Source organism: Thamnophis sirtalis, unplaced genomic scaffold (genome assembly GCF_051295495.1).
Source record: "Thamnophis sirtalis isolate CommonGarterSnake01/CBP01778 unplaced genomic scaffold, rThaSir2_p1.2 scaffold_2, whole genome shotgun sequence".
Lineage (NCBI taxonomy): Eukaryota > Metazoa > Chordata > Lepidosauria > Squamata > Natricidae > Thamnophis > Thamnophis sirtalis.
In genome coordinates, this window is record NW_028261382.1 from 76131664 (window position 1) to 76150729 (window position 19066).

Here is a 19066-nt window from a genome sequence, read left to right on the forward strand (position 1 = left end):
TTTTAGACAATGTATAGAAACGAACAGAATCTAGTGTCTTGGCACGAGATGGAAGTTAAGAGTTATGCAGGGGGGAAAATCATATTTTTGTTAAAAATATAAAGTAATGATAGAAACTGCAACCACTTAGATCATATGCAGTTATTTATATGCTCAGCTCCTGCATACTGAATTCCATTTGTGCTCTTACTTGGTTTCTGTTCTGTGAGCTACTGGGAAGTATCCTTGGGAACGGGGATTTGCCTCGATGCCTTTTCATTGGTACAGATAGTCCTCAACTTACAGCCAGTTACTTAGCAACCATTCAAAGTTACAACTGATCTTCCTAGTGGATATTTACAAACTGGATTCAAAGTTCTGACGGTCCTACCATCAACACCACCACAGTTACGAGTGTTTGCAGCATCACATTAGTGTATGTCTGTGAGATAGATAGATAGATAGATAGATAGATAGATAGATAGATAGATAGATAGATAGATAGATGATAGATAGATAGATAGATAGATAGATAGATAGATATAGGATGATAGAGATGATCAAGGAATAGATGGTAGGTAGGTAGGTAGGTAGGTAGGTAGGTAGGTAGGTAGGTAGGTAGGTAGATAGATAGATAGATAGATAGATAGATAGATAGATAGATAGATAGATAGATAGATAGATAGATGATAGAGGATGATATAGATAGATAGACGATAGAGGATGATAGATAGATAGATAGATAGATAGATAGATAGATAGATAGATAGATGATAGATAGATAGATAGATAGATAGATAGATAGATAGATAGAATGATAGATAGATAGATAGAATGATAGAATGATAGAATGATAGAATGATAGAAAAAGATGATAGAGATAGATAGATAGATAGATAGATAGATAGATAGATAGATAGATAGATAGATGAATGATAGAGGATGATAGAGATAGCTAGATAGATAGATAGATAGATAGATAGATAGATAATGATAGAGATAGATAGATAGATAGATAGATAGATAGATAGATAGATAGATAGATAGATAGATAGATAGATAGAGATAGGATGATAGAGATGACTGAGGAATAGATGTTAGAGATAGATAGATAGATAGATAGATAGATAGATAGATAGATAGATAGATAGATAGATAGATAGATAGATAGATGATAGAATGATAGAATGATAGAAAAAGAGATGATAGAGATAGATAGATAGATAGATAGATAGATAGATAGATAGATAGATAGATGAATGATAGAGGATGATAGAGATAGCTAGCTAGCTAGCTAGATAGATAGATAATGATAGAGATCGATAGATAGATAGATAGATAGATAGATAGATAGATAGATAGATAGAGATAGGATGATAGAGATGATCGAGGAATAGATGTTAGAGATAGATAGATAGATAGATAGATAGATAGATAGATAGATAGATAGATAGATAGATAGAGGATAGATGATAGATAGACGGATAGATGGAGAAAGAGAGAGAGAGAAAGAAACTTACCCACATTAGACTCATGTCAAAATGTGTTGAAAATACTTTCCAACCAATCTTTGGAAACCAGTATCTGCACTTTGCTTTCCACAGTGGGCAGTGGAGCTGTTTTCCATTTTACTGTATGATGCTTATGGGTTTTTCATTATTCTTAGATTTGTAAGCCACCTCGAGACATGCAATTGTGGAGCTGCAGAAATATCGTAAATTAAAAAAAAAAGCAAAGAAGCAAGTTAGCAGGGCCAAGAAAAAGCTTGAACTGATTTACATTAACATAATGACTCCCCAGGTATGCAGTACGTTCCCTCTTCTGTCACATTAAGTATGACAGTTGCTTTGGGAGTTCTGTACGATTCTTTGCAAAGCATGTACAAAATAAATCTGCAGAAGCAAGGTATCTACAGGGAGATCAAAGGACCGCCTGTTTTCACTGCAGTTCGTTGCAGGTGCAATTCATGTTAAAAAGGAACAAAGGATACAACTATGCAGTCAACAGTCACCAACTCTACTCCATATTTATTTCATTCCATATTTATTCTACTCTACTCTATACCATATTTATTCTATTCCATATTTATTCTACTCTATTCTACTTTATTCTATTCCATATTTATTCTATTCCATATTTATTCTACTCTATTCTACTTTATTCTACTCTTATTCTATACCATATTTATTCTATTCCATATTTATTCTACTCTACTCTATTCTACTTTACTATACTCTATTCTATACCATATTTATTCTATTCCATATTTATTCTACTCTATTCTACTTTACTCTACTCTATTCTATACCATATTTATTCTATTCCATATTTATTCTACTCTATTCTACTTTACTCTATTCTATACCATATTTATTCAATTCCATATTTATTCTATTCCTTATTTATTCTACTCTTCTCTACTCTATTCCACTCCACTCCACTCCACTCCACTCTACTCTACCATATTCGATTCCATATTTATTCTACTCCACTCCACTCTATTCTATACCATATTTATTCCATTCCTTATTTATTCTACTCTACTCTACTCTACTCCACTCCACTCCACTCCACTCCACTCCACTCCACTCCACTCCACTCCACTCCATTCCATTCCATTCCATTCCATATTTATACAATACAATAGCAGAGTTGGAAGGGACCTTGAAGGTCTTCTAGTCCAACCCCCTGCCTAGGCAGGAAACCCTATACCGTTCCAGACAAATGCTATCCAACATCATCTTAAAGACTTCCAGGGTTGGGGCATTCACAACGTCTGGAGGCAAGCTGTTCCACTGATTAATTGTTTGAACTGTCAGGAAATTTTTCCTCAGTTTTAAGTTGCTTCTCTCCTTGATTAGTTTCCACCCATTGCTTCTTGTTCTATACTCAGGTGCCTTGGAGAACAGTTTGACTCCCTCTTCTTTGTGGCAACCCCTGAGATATTGGAACATTGCTATCATGTCTCCCCTAGTCCTTCTTTTCATTAAACTAGACATACCCAGTTCCTGCAACTGTTCTTCATATGTTTTAGTCTCCAGTCCCCTAATCATCTTTGTTGCTCTTCTCTGCCCTCTTTCTAGAGTCTCCGCATCTTTTCTACATTGTGGCGACCAAAACTGAATGCAGTATTCCAAGCGTGGCCTTACCAAGGCATTATAAAGTAGTATTAACACTTCACGTGATCTTGATTCTATCCCTCTGTTTATGTAGCCTAGAACTGTGTTGGCTTTTTTGGCAGCTGCTGCACACTGCTGGCTCCTATTTAAATGGTTGTCCACTAGGACTCCAAGATCCCTTTCACAGTTATTACTGTTGAGCAAGATACCACCTATACTGTACCTTTGCATTTCGTTTTTCTTACCTAAATGTGGAACCCTACTCTTTTCACCATTGAATTTCATTTTATTAGATAGTGCCCAATGTTCAAGTTTGTCAAGATCCTTCTGTATCTTAAGCCTGTCTTCTGGAATGTTGGCTATTCCTGCCAGTTTGGTGTCATCTGCAAATTTGATGAGTTCCCCATTTATTCCCTCATCCAAATCATTGATGAAGATGTTGAAGAGTACTGGGCCTAAAACAGAGCCTTGGGGTACTCCACTGCATACTTCCCTCCATGTAGATGCAATTCCATTGAGGACTACACGTTGAGTGCGGTTGGTCAGCCAGTTACGAATCCATCTGGTGGTGATGCTGTCCAACCCACATTCTTCTACTTTATCTAGTAGTAGGTTATGGTCTACCTTATCAAATGCCTTATTGAAGTCCAAGTAAACTATATCGACAGCATTCCTCTGGTCCACTAATTTATTTATTCTATTCCATACTCTACTCCTATTCTATTGTGTTCTGTTCTATTCTAGTGCATGTAGAAGTTCAGTCCTCCATGACAAATCGATAGAAAAGTTAGAAAAAGCTGAATTTTCATTTACTGTCTGATGATCTCCAGCGATTCTTCCTAATCCTATCGGCCATGAAATATATATTCCCTGTGTTTCTCCTCTTCTGGTCTTCTCTGTTGGCTCCTACGTCTCACAAACCAAAACCCAGCAACCGTCTTCTCACTTCTTCTCTGTTCCTCCTTCTTGTCATTTGCAAGTTTGTTTTGCACTGAGAGAGAGCTTTAATTATATGCATTTTAAAACAAAACTATTTTTTCTATTTTTAGGTTGGAAGATCAAACGAAGAAGCTCCAAAAAGATATGAAGAAAAGCACAGATGCAGATCTAGGTATGTGAATCTGATGTACTAAGTGAGATTTGAGCCAGTTTTGACCCCCCCCCCCCCAGCTATTTAGCCACAGTTCATAAAGCCTGTGTTGAGTTTTTTTCACTGGCCAAAATGTCCCATTTTATATAAAACAAAGTATTCTAAACTATATTTTGCAAACAGATTAGCACAAAGGAATAACAAATACTTTCCAACAGCCTGTAAAAAGACAAATTATCTGGGGAATTCCTGATTAAGGCTGGATTTAACTTGGCTTTGGACACTGTGATAAGCGTAGGAAGCAGTGAGTAAACTGGCAGCCATTTCTTCTGTTTGTTCTTTTCCTACTGACACAGCTGTTTGCTTCTGAGATTTTGGAGAGAAACATCTGGATTCCGGGTGTTGATTTTCTCCTGCCCTTTTGTCCTTTTTGTGTTGTGTTCTGTGGCATCTCCAGCAGAAACCCAATTGGGTCCCATCCCATCCGACATGGCATCTAAGCAAATGGAAAGGAGAGAAATGTCGATAAAGAACCAATTAAGGGTCCTAAAATAATGATAGAAATAGCTCAGCAGATTTTTGCAACTCCTACAAGTTGCAGTACAATTTGCGGGATGCGGTGGCTCAGTGGCTAAGACGCTGAGCTTGTTGATCAGAAAAGTTGGCAGTTCAAATCCCTAGCACCGTGTAACAGAATCAGTTCCCGTTACTTGTCCCAGCTTCTGCCAATCTAATAGTTCGAAAGCATGTAAAACTGCAAGTAGAAAAAATAGGAACCACCTTTGGTGGGAAGGTAACAGCGTTCCGTGCACCTTCGGCGTTTAGTGATGCTGGCCACATGACCACGGAGATGTCTTCAGACGTTGCTGTCTCTTCGGCTTTGAAACGGAGATGAGCACTGCCCCCTAGAGTCGGGAACACATATGTGTGAGGGGAACCTTTACCTTACAAGTGGATAGTAGGTATTTTGCTGTAGCCACAGATTGTAGAAAACGTAACAAAATTTTTACTCGATGTTCCTCTGATCCTAAACAAGTCCTCGGTCATCGTCACATTACTTTGAAGATAAAATGAATGCATTACCAGAGCAAAAGCAAGCCAAGAATGAAATGAGATGAAATGAAAAAGCCAGAATGAGAGGGCGGGGAATGAACATTTTTTTCCCCTGGAGGAAAAAAAAACCAAGTGGAACCATAAAGGTCACTCCACTAAATGGGAAAGTGAGGAACAGTTTTAAACTTCGGGGTACTTCACTGTTTGCCTCCTGATAAAGATCAAAACATTTAAATAAATTCCGTTCTCTTTGGTTTTCTTGGAAACCAAAAAAGCTGATGAACCTGAATGCTTATGTAATTTTCTGAACACAGGATTCAGCTATGCATTAATGCAGAATTTGAACTTCTTTCTGGTTCTGAGTTGACCCAGAAATTCTAGTAAACTGCAGAGCAACCATCTGTACCATTCTGGTTTTAAATATGAAAAGCTGGTTCTCTGCTTTTGCTTATAAATTAGCCTGCAAATTAGGAAGAAATTTTCTTCCTTTCTCCTATTTTCTGTCTCCTTCCTTCCTTCCTTTCCTCCCTCCCTCCTTCACGCCCTCCCTCCCTACATTTTCCTCCCCCCCCTGGATAAGTGGATAACATCTGTAAACAAAACATTGTGTTATAGCTGACTTCTACATTTTCCCCCCTGGAATGTCAATATAGGTAAATGAAGTTCAAAAGTCGATGGTGACATAGGCCTTGCATACCAATTAATATTAATTCCCATTAATTTTAAGACATAAAACGTATCTTTAAAACGTCTCCAAGGACACCAGGAAAGGTGTAGGAGTTTGTCAGGATTCCAAGTAACACCCGCAACGAAAGAAGACCCCGAGGCTTTTGAGTTTCCTCAAAGTTCCATTTTATTAGAAATGTCATGTTGGAACATCTGGGAAAACCTGAATCTGAAAGCTTCCAGCTTTTCCCCAACCAAAAGAAAGTTCAAACCTCTGCCCAGAAGCCACATGTCCGTCCATCACATGGCCTAATCAGGCACCATCCCAACTGGAGATGCCTCCCAGTCACGCCCTTCTAGGTGCAGGGCAAGATCTGCTTGATTCTCTGAGAAAGGAATGTTATTTAGACTATATACCATGTTTTCCCCAAAATAAGACAGTGTCTTATTTTCTTTTGACCCTCAAAATAAGCACTTGGCCTTATTTTTGGGGAGGTCTTATTACTTTTGTGGTGCAGGAGGTGGCAAGCATGGTCACCTCATGGCTGCTGCTGTGTTGCAGTATTTTCATGGGAGGGATTATTTTAGCACATGCGCTCAGAAGCCCAATTGGGCTTATTATCTGGGGAAGTCTTATTTTGGGGGGAAACAGGATATCTTTCATACTCCATATAATCTCCCTATTTTCCCACAGTAGAAAATGTGGCAGGCCTGAAGGCCCAATGTAAACAATGGCTTTCAGATCTGACAGGAGTACATTTTTATGCCATAGCACCTGTGAAATTTGAACCCAGGTTTCAGTTAAAATTCATTGATGCTCCTTGGTCCAACCTTGGTTCTGCGAAAGGATGCTCCTATGTTTTGATTCTGAAACTGTCCCCAGGACAAAATGTGCTAAAATGTGCTTATAACACTTTAGCAGCTTAAATGTTTTCCCCATATATAAATCTCACTGGATTGGTTGGGGTTTTACACCTTGCTAACTTTGCTTTGCCTTCATTATCTTGTCACAGCTGCCAGAGGATTTTTTTTTTTCTTTTTCTTTTTTTTTGTAAAACTACCGAAAGCTGCGAAAGCTTAATCGGTTGCGATTTGTTAGGTTTGAAAGAACTGCGGTGAAACGACGCAGCCCTTAAGAGCGCTGAGAAAAGGCTGCCTCTCCTTGTCTAGCCACTTCTGCGCCTGCTTTAAACGGAGCCTCCACTCATGCACTTTTTTATATAGAAATGGTGCATTTAAATAATGTGGACTTGATTACACATGAGTGTTTGTCCCGATGTTTACACAAATTCATTAATAGCTCTTCTTTTCAAACCACCAGTTAGCGTTCCTGGAAGTTTTCCCATTAGCATTTCATGCACTCCGGAGTGTCTCTCTCTCTCTTTGTGTTTCAGCTTATTGTGAAGTCGGGAGACAATGAATGAATTCCTGAAAAGCTGGATTATGAATCACTTGACCTATCACCAGTTCGATTGAAGAAGCTAGCTTAAGAAAAGCAAAATTTGCTTTCCAGTCATTAGGCCAGCTGAATCATTTCAGACCCTTATATTTGCATTAGGAAAATGGAAGTATGGTGAATGGATACTTCACTTTTTCTAAGGAGAAGGACTGTTTAGACATGGCTACCACTTTCTAAGTAGAGCATAATAAAGGTAAAGGTTCCCCTTCCATTTTTACATCCTTTCGAACTGCTAGGCTGGCAGAAGCTGGGACAAGTAACAGGAGCTCACTCCATTACACGGCACTAGGGATTCAAACCACCAAACTGCCGACTTTTCTGATCGACAAGCTCAGCGTCTTAGTCGCTGAGCCACCGCATCCCAGAGCATAATAGGAATTACAATAAATAATGGATATAATGCCAGTTATATAGCCTGATGGGAAACAGTTACCAGGAATTTGGGGCTCGTAATCTTTTCTCTCCTTTCAGTACTAAGGCTGATCAGGTCTGAGCTTCAACATTGAGACTGCCAGCAGGTGGCAGCGAAGAGACACCACAGTAACTCTTTGCTGCCCTCTCTGGCAGTCATAGTGATGTTTGTAGTCTTGATTTGATGATATTTTTTGATGGAATTGCAGGAAGACATTTAGAAAGCGTTTATGGCTCTTGTAAATTATTGGGATTATGCACTTGTAGAGGTTATTTGGAAAGATGGTTTTAGGAAAGCAATCTAAATTGAGGGGTCCATGGTGCTTTCTGAAGGGATGTGATGACTCAGTGGCTAAAACACTGAGCTTGTCGATCAGAAGGATCGGCAGTTTGGCGGTTTGAATCCTTAGCGCTACATAACAGAGTGAACTCCCATTACTTGTCCCAGCTTCTGCCAGCCTAGCAGTTCGAAAGCACGTAAAAATGCAAGTAGAAAAATAGGGACCACCTTTGGTGGAAAGGTAACAGTGTTCCATGCAGCTTCAGCATTTAGACATACCGGCCACATGACCACGGATACATCTTCAGATAGCGCTGGCTCTTTGGCTTTGAAACAGAGATGAGCACAGCCCCCTAGAATCAGGAACAACTAGCACATATATGCGAGGGGAACCTTTACTTTACTTGGTGCTCTCTGAGGTTGGTTGTTTTCTTGTAGATGTTTCATTAGAGCCAAGGTGGCGCAGTGGTTAAATGCAGCACTGCAGGCTACTTCAGCTGACTGTTCGGCTGTTCAAATCTCACCGGCTCAGGGTGGACTCAGCCTTCCATCCTTCCGAGGTGGGTAAAATGAGGACCCGGATTGTTGTTGGGGGCAATATGCTGACTCTGTAAACCGCTTAGAGAGGGCTGAAAGCCCTATGAAGCGGTATATAAGTCTAACTGCTATTGCTATTGCTATTCAGCAAGAGAACAACCAAGCTCAAAGAGCACCAAAGTGACCCCTCTTTTCAACCCTGAGCGACAACTCTTTCTCCATTATTGGAACCCAAGCTTAAACAGCTTTTGAAGCTGGTTTATTTCTGTTCGTTACATTTAAGATTACTGCAGTCATATTTTAGGAATTACAGTAAGGTCAAATGCAACATAGTGAATGTAAAATGAAAGTGAAATCGTTCAATCAGGACATTCCCCGAATGGCACTAGCTGAATGGAATTCATGGTAACATCTGCCTGTGTTGTTCATATGCTTTTGTAAGTTGGCTTCTTCATAGGTGGGCCAATCTTGTATAAATATTTTGTACCAGGTTTCTTTTATGCCTTGTCATTCCTACCAAAGTAGTGATGACTTAAATCATAAGTGAGACATGAAAAGGAGGACAAAGTGTGTTCGGTGATGTTCTAACCTAGGCTTCCCAAAAGCACCAAAAATTCTTTTATTTAGGTTAAAGAGAATTCCTCTCCAGCAAAGTCCCGGCCAACAATCTTTCATAAGATTTCACAACCACAGACCCTTATCAGGCTTGGAGAGCTGCCAGGCCGATATCTTCCAAACACCATGCTGTAGCAGCAAGTACTTGGCAAGAAGTCAGGAACAGATCTTCACCCTAATGAATTGAACTAATTGCTCCTGCAAACTCCCCTCCCCTTTTGCTCCTCTTTATTCCCTATGGGAGGGGCCATTCATCGTCCACTTATGGCTTTACTCCCCAATCAGCCCTTGTTCCTTAGCTGTTCCCTTCTCCTGGCAGCTCTGCACATGCACACATCGGGAATAGGATCCAGCTGTTCTCCTGCCCCACTGGTATCCGACTCTGAAGGCAGCTGATAACTGTTGGACGGCCCTGGCCCCATCTTTGCCTCCGACACAGAGTCCTCATCAGAGCCTTGCCCAGATACCAGGACTGCCCCATCTTTCTCCCCAACCTCCTCACTGTCTGAGTCTGCCACCAGCTTCACTCCATTTCCATCAGACCGTCTGTGATATGGGTACAGTTATTTGAACAGTCATAATCCACATATTTGTTATCATATTCATCACAATAACATTAATAATCTAGCTATATATTAATATAACTACAATAATATATAACATCGTCGTTAAATCCTCTCCACATTAGCATTTCCTCTTTTTATATTACCTCCTTTCTAAATTGTTTCTATTGCGTAACTATTGATAAAATACATCCCACGTAAAAAAATATTCAGTTTCTTCTTTATCCTTAATAATAAGTATTAGTCTGTCCATTTCTGCGCATTCTAGTATTTTCTTAATGACATTCTCATATGACGGAATCTGATCATTTTTCCGTTATTGTGCAAATACAATTCTGGCTGCAGTTGGTAAGTACTGTGTATCTCTTAATAGCATTAATCCTTAATCAATTTTTCCCTGAATTCTATCCCAAATCTAGCCATGTCGAAGTCTGCTGTAAAAATCTCATCTGATCTCTTGGCCAATCCTCTCTGTGAACAAGACCCTAAATTTCTCGAAATGGTGATGGCGCTGGACACGGCAATGAAAAGAATGGATTCTTTTAATCAAGAGAAGGTACGTTTTGCTCTGGATATATTCCTAAGGAGGAAGGAGAAGTTCTCCAAGTTTTGACATCCTTAATTGTGAAGTTTTCCTTGATTGTTCCATAGTTCTTGTCAAAACTGTACCATGTTTCCCCGAAAATAAGATAGGGTCTTATTTTCTTTTGGCCCCCGAAATAAGCACTTGGCCTTATTTTAGGAGAGGTCTTAATTTTTTTGAGGTGCAGGAGGCATGGAGCGTGGTCATCTCATGGCTGTTGCTGTGTTGCAATATTTTCGGGGAGGGCTCATTTTCAGGACTTATTTTAGCACATGCGCTCAAAAGCCCGATTGGGCTTATTCGTTCGTTTCGTTTGTTATATTTATATGCCGCCCTTTTCCCCCGAAAAGGACTCAGGGCGGCTCACAACTCAAACCAGGGAAGGGGGATACAGACAAAAATTTAAAAAACACACATAATAATGCATAATTAAAAAAAAACACGCACAACAGTCATACCATTCGAGACGGGGACAACAGCTCTTAGTCCCAGGCTTGTTGGAACAACCAGATTTTAAGGGCTTTGCGGAAGGCCTGGAGGGTGGTGAGGGTTTGAATCTCCACGGGGAGTTCGTTCCAGAGGGTCGGAGCAGCCACAGAGAAGGCTCTCCTCCGGGTAGTCGCCAGTCGACACTGGCCGGCGGATGGAATTCGGAGGAGGCCTAATCTGTGGGATCTAATCGGTCTAGTGGAGGTAATTGGCAGCAGGCGGTCTCTCAAGTACCCAGGTCCAATACCATGAAGGGCTTTATAAGTGATGACTAGCGCCGAGGAGGTCTTATTATCAGGGAGGTCTTATTTTCAGGGGAAACAGGTTATTACTGACTTTATATATTAGAGGATGTGCAAAAGGGGTTAATGAGTGTTATTGTACAGTACCAGCAGCTACACCAGTGCAAAGCTCTGTGTGCATCTCTCAGGATTTTAAAAATCACTTAGTGTTATTACAGAGTGAAGTTTGAAATAATGACAAAGAACAAAATAGGCAATTAATTCTTAACAATTTGAGATTTAGAACAGTAATTGCCACAGAACAGTAAATTCTCAATCTGTGCTTCTTAGGCTGGGATTTGCAGCCAGGTGAATTTGCACAATTATTAGATGTAAATCAGAACTTCCTGAATTTGATAGAGTTGAGGTAATTATTTTGGCTTATCTCTTGTGGATGGCACAAGCTGTATCAACCCAACTTCTGTTGGCATTCATGGAGTTCGGTTGTTTTTCTGCACTGATGTTCCTGGTAGCCTGGCGTTGAAATATCTGCAGGAAAACAACAAAGCCAGGGGTGAAATCAACTTACATTTGGTACAAGTTCACAAATGTGAGCGCGCGCACTGGACCTTCCGCGCATGTGCAGAGCATCAAAAACGGAATGTGATGACGTCCGGGCGGGTGGGCAGAGCCCGCTACCAAGCGCACCTGCAAGGGTAAGTAGAACAGTGTGGGTTGGGGGGGGGGAATCCGCTGCGCTACGTGATTTAAATTACCGTATTTTTTGGAGTATAAGGCACACTTTTCCCCCTCAAAAAACAGGGTGAAAATCTGGGTGCGTCTTATACACTGAATACGGCTTTTTTTTTGCCTCTTGAAACCCTACCCCCTTTGCAAAAATGGCTGTGCATAACCTTTAGGAGGCTTCCAGAGTGCTCCTGGGGGCTGGGGAGGGCAAACATGAGCGAAAAACATGCCATTTTTTGCTCATTTTTTGCCCCCCCTCCAGGCCCCAGAAGCACTCTATAAGCCTCCTAAAGGCAATGCATGCCCTTTGTTTGACAAAAACAGGCCCATTTTTGTAAAAAAACAGGCTGTTTTTTGCTCATTTCTGCCCCCCCCCAGCCCCCAGGAGCATTCTACAAGCTTCCTAAAGGCTTTGCATGCTCTTTTTTTTAAATAAAAAATGTGTCCCTTTTCACAAAAAACTCTGGTGCATCTTATACTCTGAAAAATACAGTGACTAGAAAGTAGGAAATCCGATATTTTAGCTAATATAAATCATGTGTCACAGCTGATCATCGGAAATACTGATTCGCCTGAACTGGTAGCATTTTTACTATCAGTTCAGGCACACCGGTCCGAACTGGTAGCATTTCACCCCTGAATCAAGCTCAGAAATACCCGAAATCAACAGTGCAACCCTGAACTTCATCTGTTCTCTATTGTTGAGAATCAACTTTTGCCTTCTGTGCTTACTCATAATGCTTTTTTATATTTTGTTGTTTGTTTTTAAAACAATTTCATGAAAGCTTTTAAAAACAATGATAAAAACTAATACTCATGTAAAGAAAAAAAGATCAAAGGGAAAGCTAAAAGCATAAGAGAGAAAGAAAAAGAGAAGAGCAAGTGAAAAAAAATACAAAGAAGTGACTTCCGATCTTCTTTGTAGATCTATAAGTATAAATATGCCTCATGACTGGTTGGAACGTGACTCTCTTCTTTCTAGTATCTATCTATTCCAGTCATCAAACCATAAATCATTGAGTTAATTTTGTTCTGATTTACAAAAAATGTACATCAAAGTTTTCCATTGTACTTTTCTCTAATAATGAAGTCAATTTGGCCATTTCAACAAGTTCCATGATCTTCACCAACGAGCCCCCATTGTTTATATTGTTGTATCTTTCCATCTTTGTGCACACAATTAAAAAAACAGAGTTCCATAACTACCCCCCTCCCCCCAACTGTTTGTCCATCAATCTGGCTCTTTATATTCTGAACTAATTTTAAGATTTTATGTTATATTATAAATCACATTCCCGTAATAACAATCTTGTATTATGAGTACCAAATATAATGAACACTGACAGAATTGGAGCAAGAGTAGGTCCATTAAGAACCAAGAGAGCAAATACCAAAGTATTTAGAGAAACCGTTACAGTTAGCTAAACTGTTTTTGGGTTTGTTTGTTTTTTGTAAAAATCCCAACAACTAAAAAGAAGCAAAATTCTGGTGAAGATTTAACATGCTCAGTAGCCACAAAATACTTAATTTAGCTAAAAATGAAAACATGGAAAGGACAACCAGTGTTGTGGCCTGCCAGTGGCCAGCAGAGCTGGCAGCAGATTCGGACAGTGAGGAGGTTGGGGAGGAACATGGGTCAGTCCTGGAGTCTGGGGAAAGCTCTGATGAGGGCTCTGTGTCAGAGGCAGAGAGGGGGCCAGAGCCATATGCCAGTTATCAGCTGCCTTCGGAGTCCGACATCAGTGAGGCGAACAGCTGGAGCCTGTTCCCAGTGTGCGCATTCGCAAAGTTGCCAGATGAAGGGAGCAGCTAAAGAACAGGGGTTCACTTGGGAGTAAGGTCACCGGTGGATGATGAATGGCCCCTCCCAGAGGAGATAAAAGAGGAGCAAAAGGGAAGTGGGGTTTGCAGGAGATAATGAGTTTGCTTAATTGGTTCGTGACTCTCCAAGACTCCTTGCCAAGTTTTGCAGATATCAGCCTGGCAGCTCTCCAAGCTAGATAAGGTCTGTGACTGTAAATCCTCCCTTGAAAGACTTTGCTGGCTGTGAATGAGCCAAGAAATTCACAGGAAATTAATAAAACATTTTTTGTCGGGACAAGGCGTTTGCTTCATGCTCTTGGGAAGCCTAGGTCAGAACAACCAGAGTGGAAAAGAATGTATTTGGAAAATATGGAGTTAATTATGAAGTTCCATTGATTCAAATCAGAACTGAAATGGGGAATTCTGTCTGGAGTATTCTGGGAGTTGAAGGCCAGACATCTTCAAGTCGCCAAGGTTGAGAAACACTGGCTCCAATGATCTGCCTTGCTGGTTATTGAAAACATTTCTTCTTCTTTTAACAGGTGAATCAAATCCAAAGAACCGTCATAGAGCCCCTGAAAAAGTAAGTTGTGATGTTTCCCTATAAGCAACAATCTTTTGCAATCTTTTACAAATGAATGTGATTTAACATGGGAACAAGAAACCTGCTTTCCCTCAAGGCTTATTGGGTGAAACCTACAGCTTGTGAAATTCTGCAGATCCCAACTTGTGTTTAGAAAAACAACAAACCCGGAATTTCTAGCCTTCCTTTTAGAGAGAATGTGCAAGCAAAATAGTATTAAAAAATTAGTAGTGAGTGTATACATATATAAAAAAATATCATCAGCAAACTATTACAACTCTTTTGCTCATTTGCTGATAGAGTCAAACCTCTTCCATTATTTATTTATTTAGCATGTGGCATATAATGTCAAGCTTGTTGATCAGAAAGGTCAGCGGTTCGAATCCCTAGCGCCGCATAACGGAGTGAGCGCCCGTTACTCTGGTAGAAATAGCAGCCGCCGCCTTCCTGAAACTGAAAAAAAGTAAAAATATTCTGTTTAAAAGTGTATTTTAGCCACGCATATATTCATATACGTAGGGTTTTTTTTAAATATTATTGCAAGTCTGTGAGCTTCTTTTCCATGTTTCTTTTAAAACTCATTAGCATTTACTTGAGCTATAAGCCAAGCATTTGAGGATCTTTTTAGAGAACTTCTATTACTACAATCAAACGATTGCCGAAATCTTTAGATTCACTTTTTTTGTATTAAAAGGAAGTTGTGTGAGCAGAACAAAATGACTTTAATAAGACAGCGAGTGAGGCAAATTGCTCAGTTAACACCTTTTGTTTCACTTGACATTTTTTCCTGCTTCTAAATTAAAGCAACATAAAACTAAGGCGGTTGCATTTATCGCCTGTTAGGAATGGAGCGGGATTTGGGAGCAAGGTAGTTGAAGGTGGTCTGGAATTTTGTAGCATTTGTTTTTCCATCTTCTTCCTCCTCCAAACGCTTGGTTGAAATTGTAGACAGATGTAGAAGCCTGCTGGACAGGGACGCGGTTGCTCAGTGGCTAAGTCAATCAGAAAGATCGGCAGTTTTGCGGTTTCAAATCCTTAGCGCCGCGTAACGGAGTAAGCTCCCCTTACTTGTCCCAGCTTCTGCCAACCTAGGAGTTCGAAAGCACTTAAAAAATACAGGTAGAAAAATAGGAAGCACTTTGGGTGGGAACATAATGTCAAGCTTGTCAATCAGAAAGTTCGGTGGCTCGAATCCCTAGCGCTGCACAACGGAGTGAGCTCCCGTTACTTGTCCCAGCTTCTGCCAACCTAGCAGTTCAAAAGCATGTAAAAATGCAAGTGGAAAAATAGGAACCACTTTTGGTGGGAAGATAACAGCGTTCTGTGCACCTTTGGAGTTTAGTCATGCTGGCCACGTAACCACAGAGACGTCTTCGGACAGTGCTGGCTCTTCAGCTTTGAAACAGAGATGAGCACCACCCCCTAGAGTTGGGAACAACTAGCACATATGTGGGAGGGGAACCGTTACCTTTTTTAATAGTGGTCTTCCTCCAGCTGATGTCCTTCAAATATGATGGGATTGGCAATTTCTAGGTAACGTAATTTTGCTGGTTAGGAATTGGGAGAGCATCTTGTCTCCAACCCATATTTTAATGTGCTGTCAGCTTGAATATTTGATTCATATGGGAAGACATTAAAACCGAACAGTTTTAAGCAGGCCGCCTATGTTGTCATGTAGAAAAATTGAGTACCGAATATGTATTTTTATTTGGCGTTTTGGAGTTAAGGGAAGAACCTGTCAGCATTTACCCAAAAGCTCATTATACTATCTGGAAAGGCAGATATAAATTAAAAGGAATCTTCTCTATATATATAAAAAAATGTGTTTGTGTCTGTGCGTTCCAGTATAACTCTGGAACGCCTCGAGCAATTTCAACCAAACTTGGTACACAGATGACTTGCTCTCTGGAAACAAATACTGTGGGGGTAAGACACCCCTAAAAAACCTTCCGTGTGTGTGTTCTGTTAACATACAGACTGTTGTGCCTTAACATGGCTTCCACTGTACTGCTGTAAAATGGCTCCTACTGTACAGCACAGTGGAGTTGCCATGGTAACGGCTTCACAGTACTCCACAAGGGGGCTCCCTCTGGTAAGGGGGAAAATCCAATATTAAAAACTACATTTGATCCAGACATTTCCCCCCTATAAATAAATACCCCAGCAATGCCAGAATGGGCTTAGCATTGGGGTTTTTGTGGGGCAGAGAGTTTAGAGTGGGATGACTGCATTCCCTCTTATCAACCACTGAGCTGGGCATTTGCAAGGGGAAAAATCACCCAGGCAAACATGATACTAGCTTAGCTTTTCTTCCATTTCCCTGCCCTGTTTTTTTGGGAGATCAGTAAATCTCAGAAGTTATCAAATCTGAAACCTAATTCCCTATTGTTTATCTCCAGAGGCTGGCCACCCTTCCTCCCTCCCTGACTCTCTTCCTTCCATGACTGACTTCCTTCTCTCCTTCCTTTCTTCTTTGATTTTTTTCCCTCTTCCAATTCTCATGTTCAGCTCCATCCAGTCGCCCAGATTCTATCCAAAATTAAGATATTATACCCCCAAATTAGGATTTTTCCTCTTTCTCCTATTTTCTTTCTCCTTCCTTCCTTCCTTCCTTCCTTCCTTCCTTCCTTCCTTCCTTCCTTCCTTCCTTCCTTCCTTCCTTCCGTGATCTTTCTCTTCCAATTCTCGTCTTCCGCTCCATCCAGTTGCCAGATTCTATCCAAAATTAAGATATTATACCCCCAAATTAGGATTTCCTCTCTTTCTCCTATTTTCTTTCTCTTTCCATCCTTCCTTCCTTACTTCATTCTCCCATCTTTCTCCTTCCTTCCTTCTTTCCTTCCTTCTTTCCTTCCTGCCTTCCTTCCTGCCTTCCTTCCTGCCTTCCTTCCTTCTCCCATCTGTGATTTTTTTTTCTCTTCCAATTCTCATGTTCAACTCCATCCAGTCGCCCAGATTCTATCCAAAATTAAGAGCTTAAAGGGTCATAAAAACAGACAATTCTCGTATTTCCCTCTGCTTTGTGATTGTGCATCGTGTGGGGGTGGGGTGGGGGTGGCATGGTATCCAGGGAGGGTTTGCTTTGTGTTTGAGTTGAGTGTCCGCCTGTTGCATCCATGGAGGATCTGGAAAGTGAAGGGGGGAGGGGGAGGCTAAAAAATGTACTCCTATTAGCAACATTTTTGGAAAAAAAAAGCCTCCAGAGCTACGGTACTTATCTGTTTTTGGGAAACCTCCTAGTTCTCCCACCTAACACCCCGTAGGTCAGAGTTGAATGGGAATGGCCTTTTTTTAAAAACAAAAAATAAAACAAAATAAAATGAAGCATTGCTTTCCTCAGAGGAGAATCTCCTCCCAGGCCTCACCCAGGCTTCCGGAGTACAAGAAACTAATTTTTTTTTATTCCAACAGCTGCATTTCATTACTCCCCTTCAGTGGTGGTCCGTAAAATTTATTAGGTTTTTTTTTTTTTAAGATCAATGCAATTTGGGACATTATCATTAGTGGCAATACAGCCTAATCGGAATCAGATGCAGAATCAAATTCCCTCCACTCTGGCTCAGCACCGGAAGCTGCGGGAGGCGCTTGGCCAGTTTGGAGCGCGAAACGGCTTTTCCTCCAAAGCTGCAGCGGCTGAGTGCGGGAGGCAGGCCCAGGTTCCCTCCCTCTAACCATAATCAGGGACTCTTCGTGTTTTGAAGAACGGTTGCAGGAATTGGGCATGGCTGGTCTAATGAAGGGAAGGACCAGGGGAGACAGGATAGCATCTTCCAATACATGAGGGACTGCCAGAGAGGAGGAGGTCAAGTTATTTTCCAAGTCTTAAAGCCTTAGTAAGGCCACACCTGGAGTACTGCATCCAGTTTTGGTCACCACACTCAAAAAAAAAAGATTGAAACTCTAGAAAAAGTGCAGAGAAGAGCAACCAGGAGGATAGAGGACTGGAGGCTAAAACATACGAAGAATGGTTGCAGGAACTGGGCATGGCTAGTTTAGTGAAGAGAAGGACCAGGGGAGACAGGATAGCAGTCTTCCTATGTTTGAAGGGCTGCCACAGAGAGGAAGGGGTCAAGTTATTTTCCAAGGCACCTGAAGGCCAGACAAGGTACAATGGATGGAAACTGATCCAGGAGAGATTCAACCTGGAAATAAGGAGGAATTTTCTGACAGTGAGAGCAATCAACCAGTGGAACAGAAGTTGCCTTCAGAAGTTGTGGGAACTTCATCCCTGGAAGCTTTCAAGAAGAGACTGGATTGTCATCTGTCAGAAATGGTGTTGGGTCTCCTGCTTGGGCGGGCGGTTGGACTAGATAATACAATAAAATAGCAGAGTTGGAAGGGACCTTGGAGGTCTTCTAGTCTAACCCCCTGCCTAGGCAGGAAACCCTATACCATTTCAGACAAATGGCTATCCAACATCTTCTTAAAGACTTCCAGGGTTGGGGCATTCACAACTTCTGGAGGCAAGCTGTTCCACTGATTAATTGGTCTAGCTGTCAGGAAATTTCTCCTCAATTCTAAGTTGCTTCTCTCCTTGATTAGTTTCCACCCATTGCTTCTTGTTCTACCCTCGGGTGCCTTGGAAAATAGTTTGACTCCCTCTTCTTTGTGGCAACCTCTGAGATATTGGAAGACTGCTATCATGTCTCCCCTAGTCCTTCTTTTCATTAAACTAGACATACCCATTCCTGCAACCGTTCTTCATATGTTTTAGCCTCTAGTCCCCTAATGCAGAAGAGCATTGTTGCTCTTCTCTGCCCTCTTTCCAGAGTCTCCACATCTTTTCTACACTGTAGTGACCAAAACTAACTGCAGTATTCCAAGCGTGGCCTTACCAAGGCATTGTAAAATGGTATTAACACTTCACG

The 19066-nt window shown here is 41.0% G+C and overlaps 1 protein-coding gene across 1 annotated transcript in view; it reads left to right on the forward strand.

Moving 5' to 3' along the window:
* BIN3 (bridging integrator 3) overlaps positions 1-19066 on the forward strand; it is a 139078-nt gene that overhangs the window by 64296 nt on the left and 55716 nt on the right. Inside the window, exons 4-6 of the mRNA XM_087706126.1 lie at positions 4148-4209; positions 10192-10328; positions 14158-14198. Of these exons, the coding sequence (XP_087562252.1) occupies positions 4148-4209; positions 10192-10328; positions 14158-14198 (240 nt within the window). The remainder of the gene's footprint in view (positions 1-4147; positions 4210-10191; positions 10329-14157; positions 14199-19066) is intronic.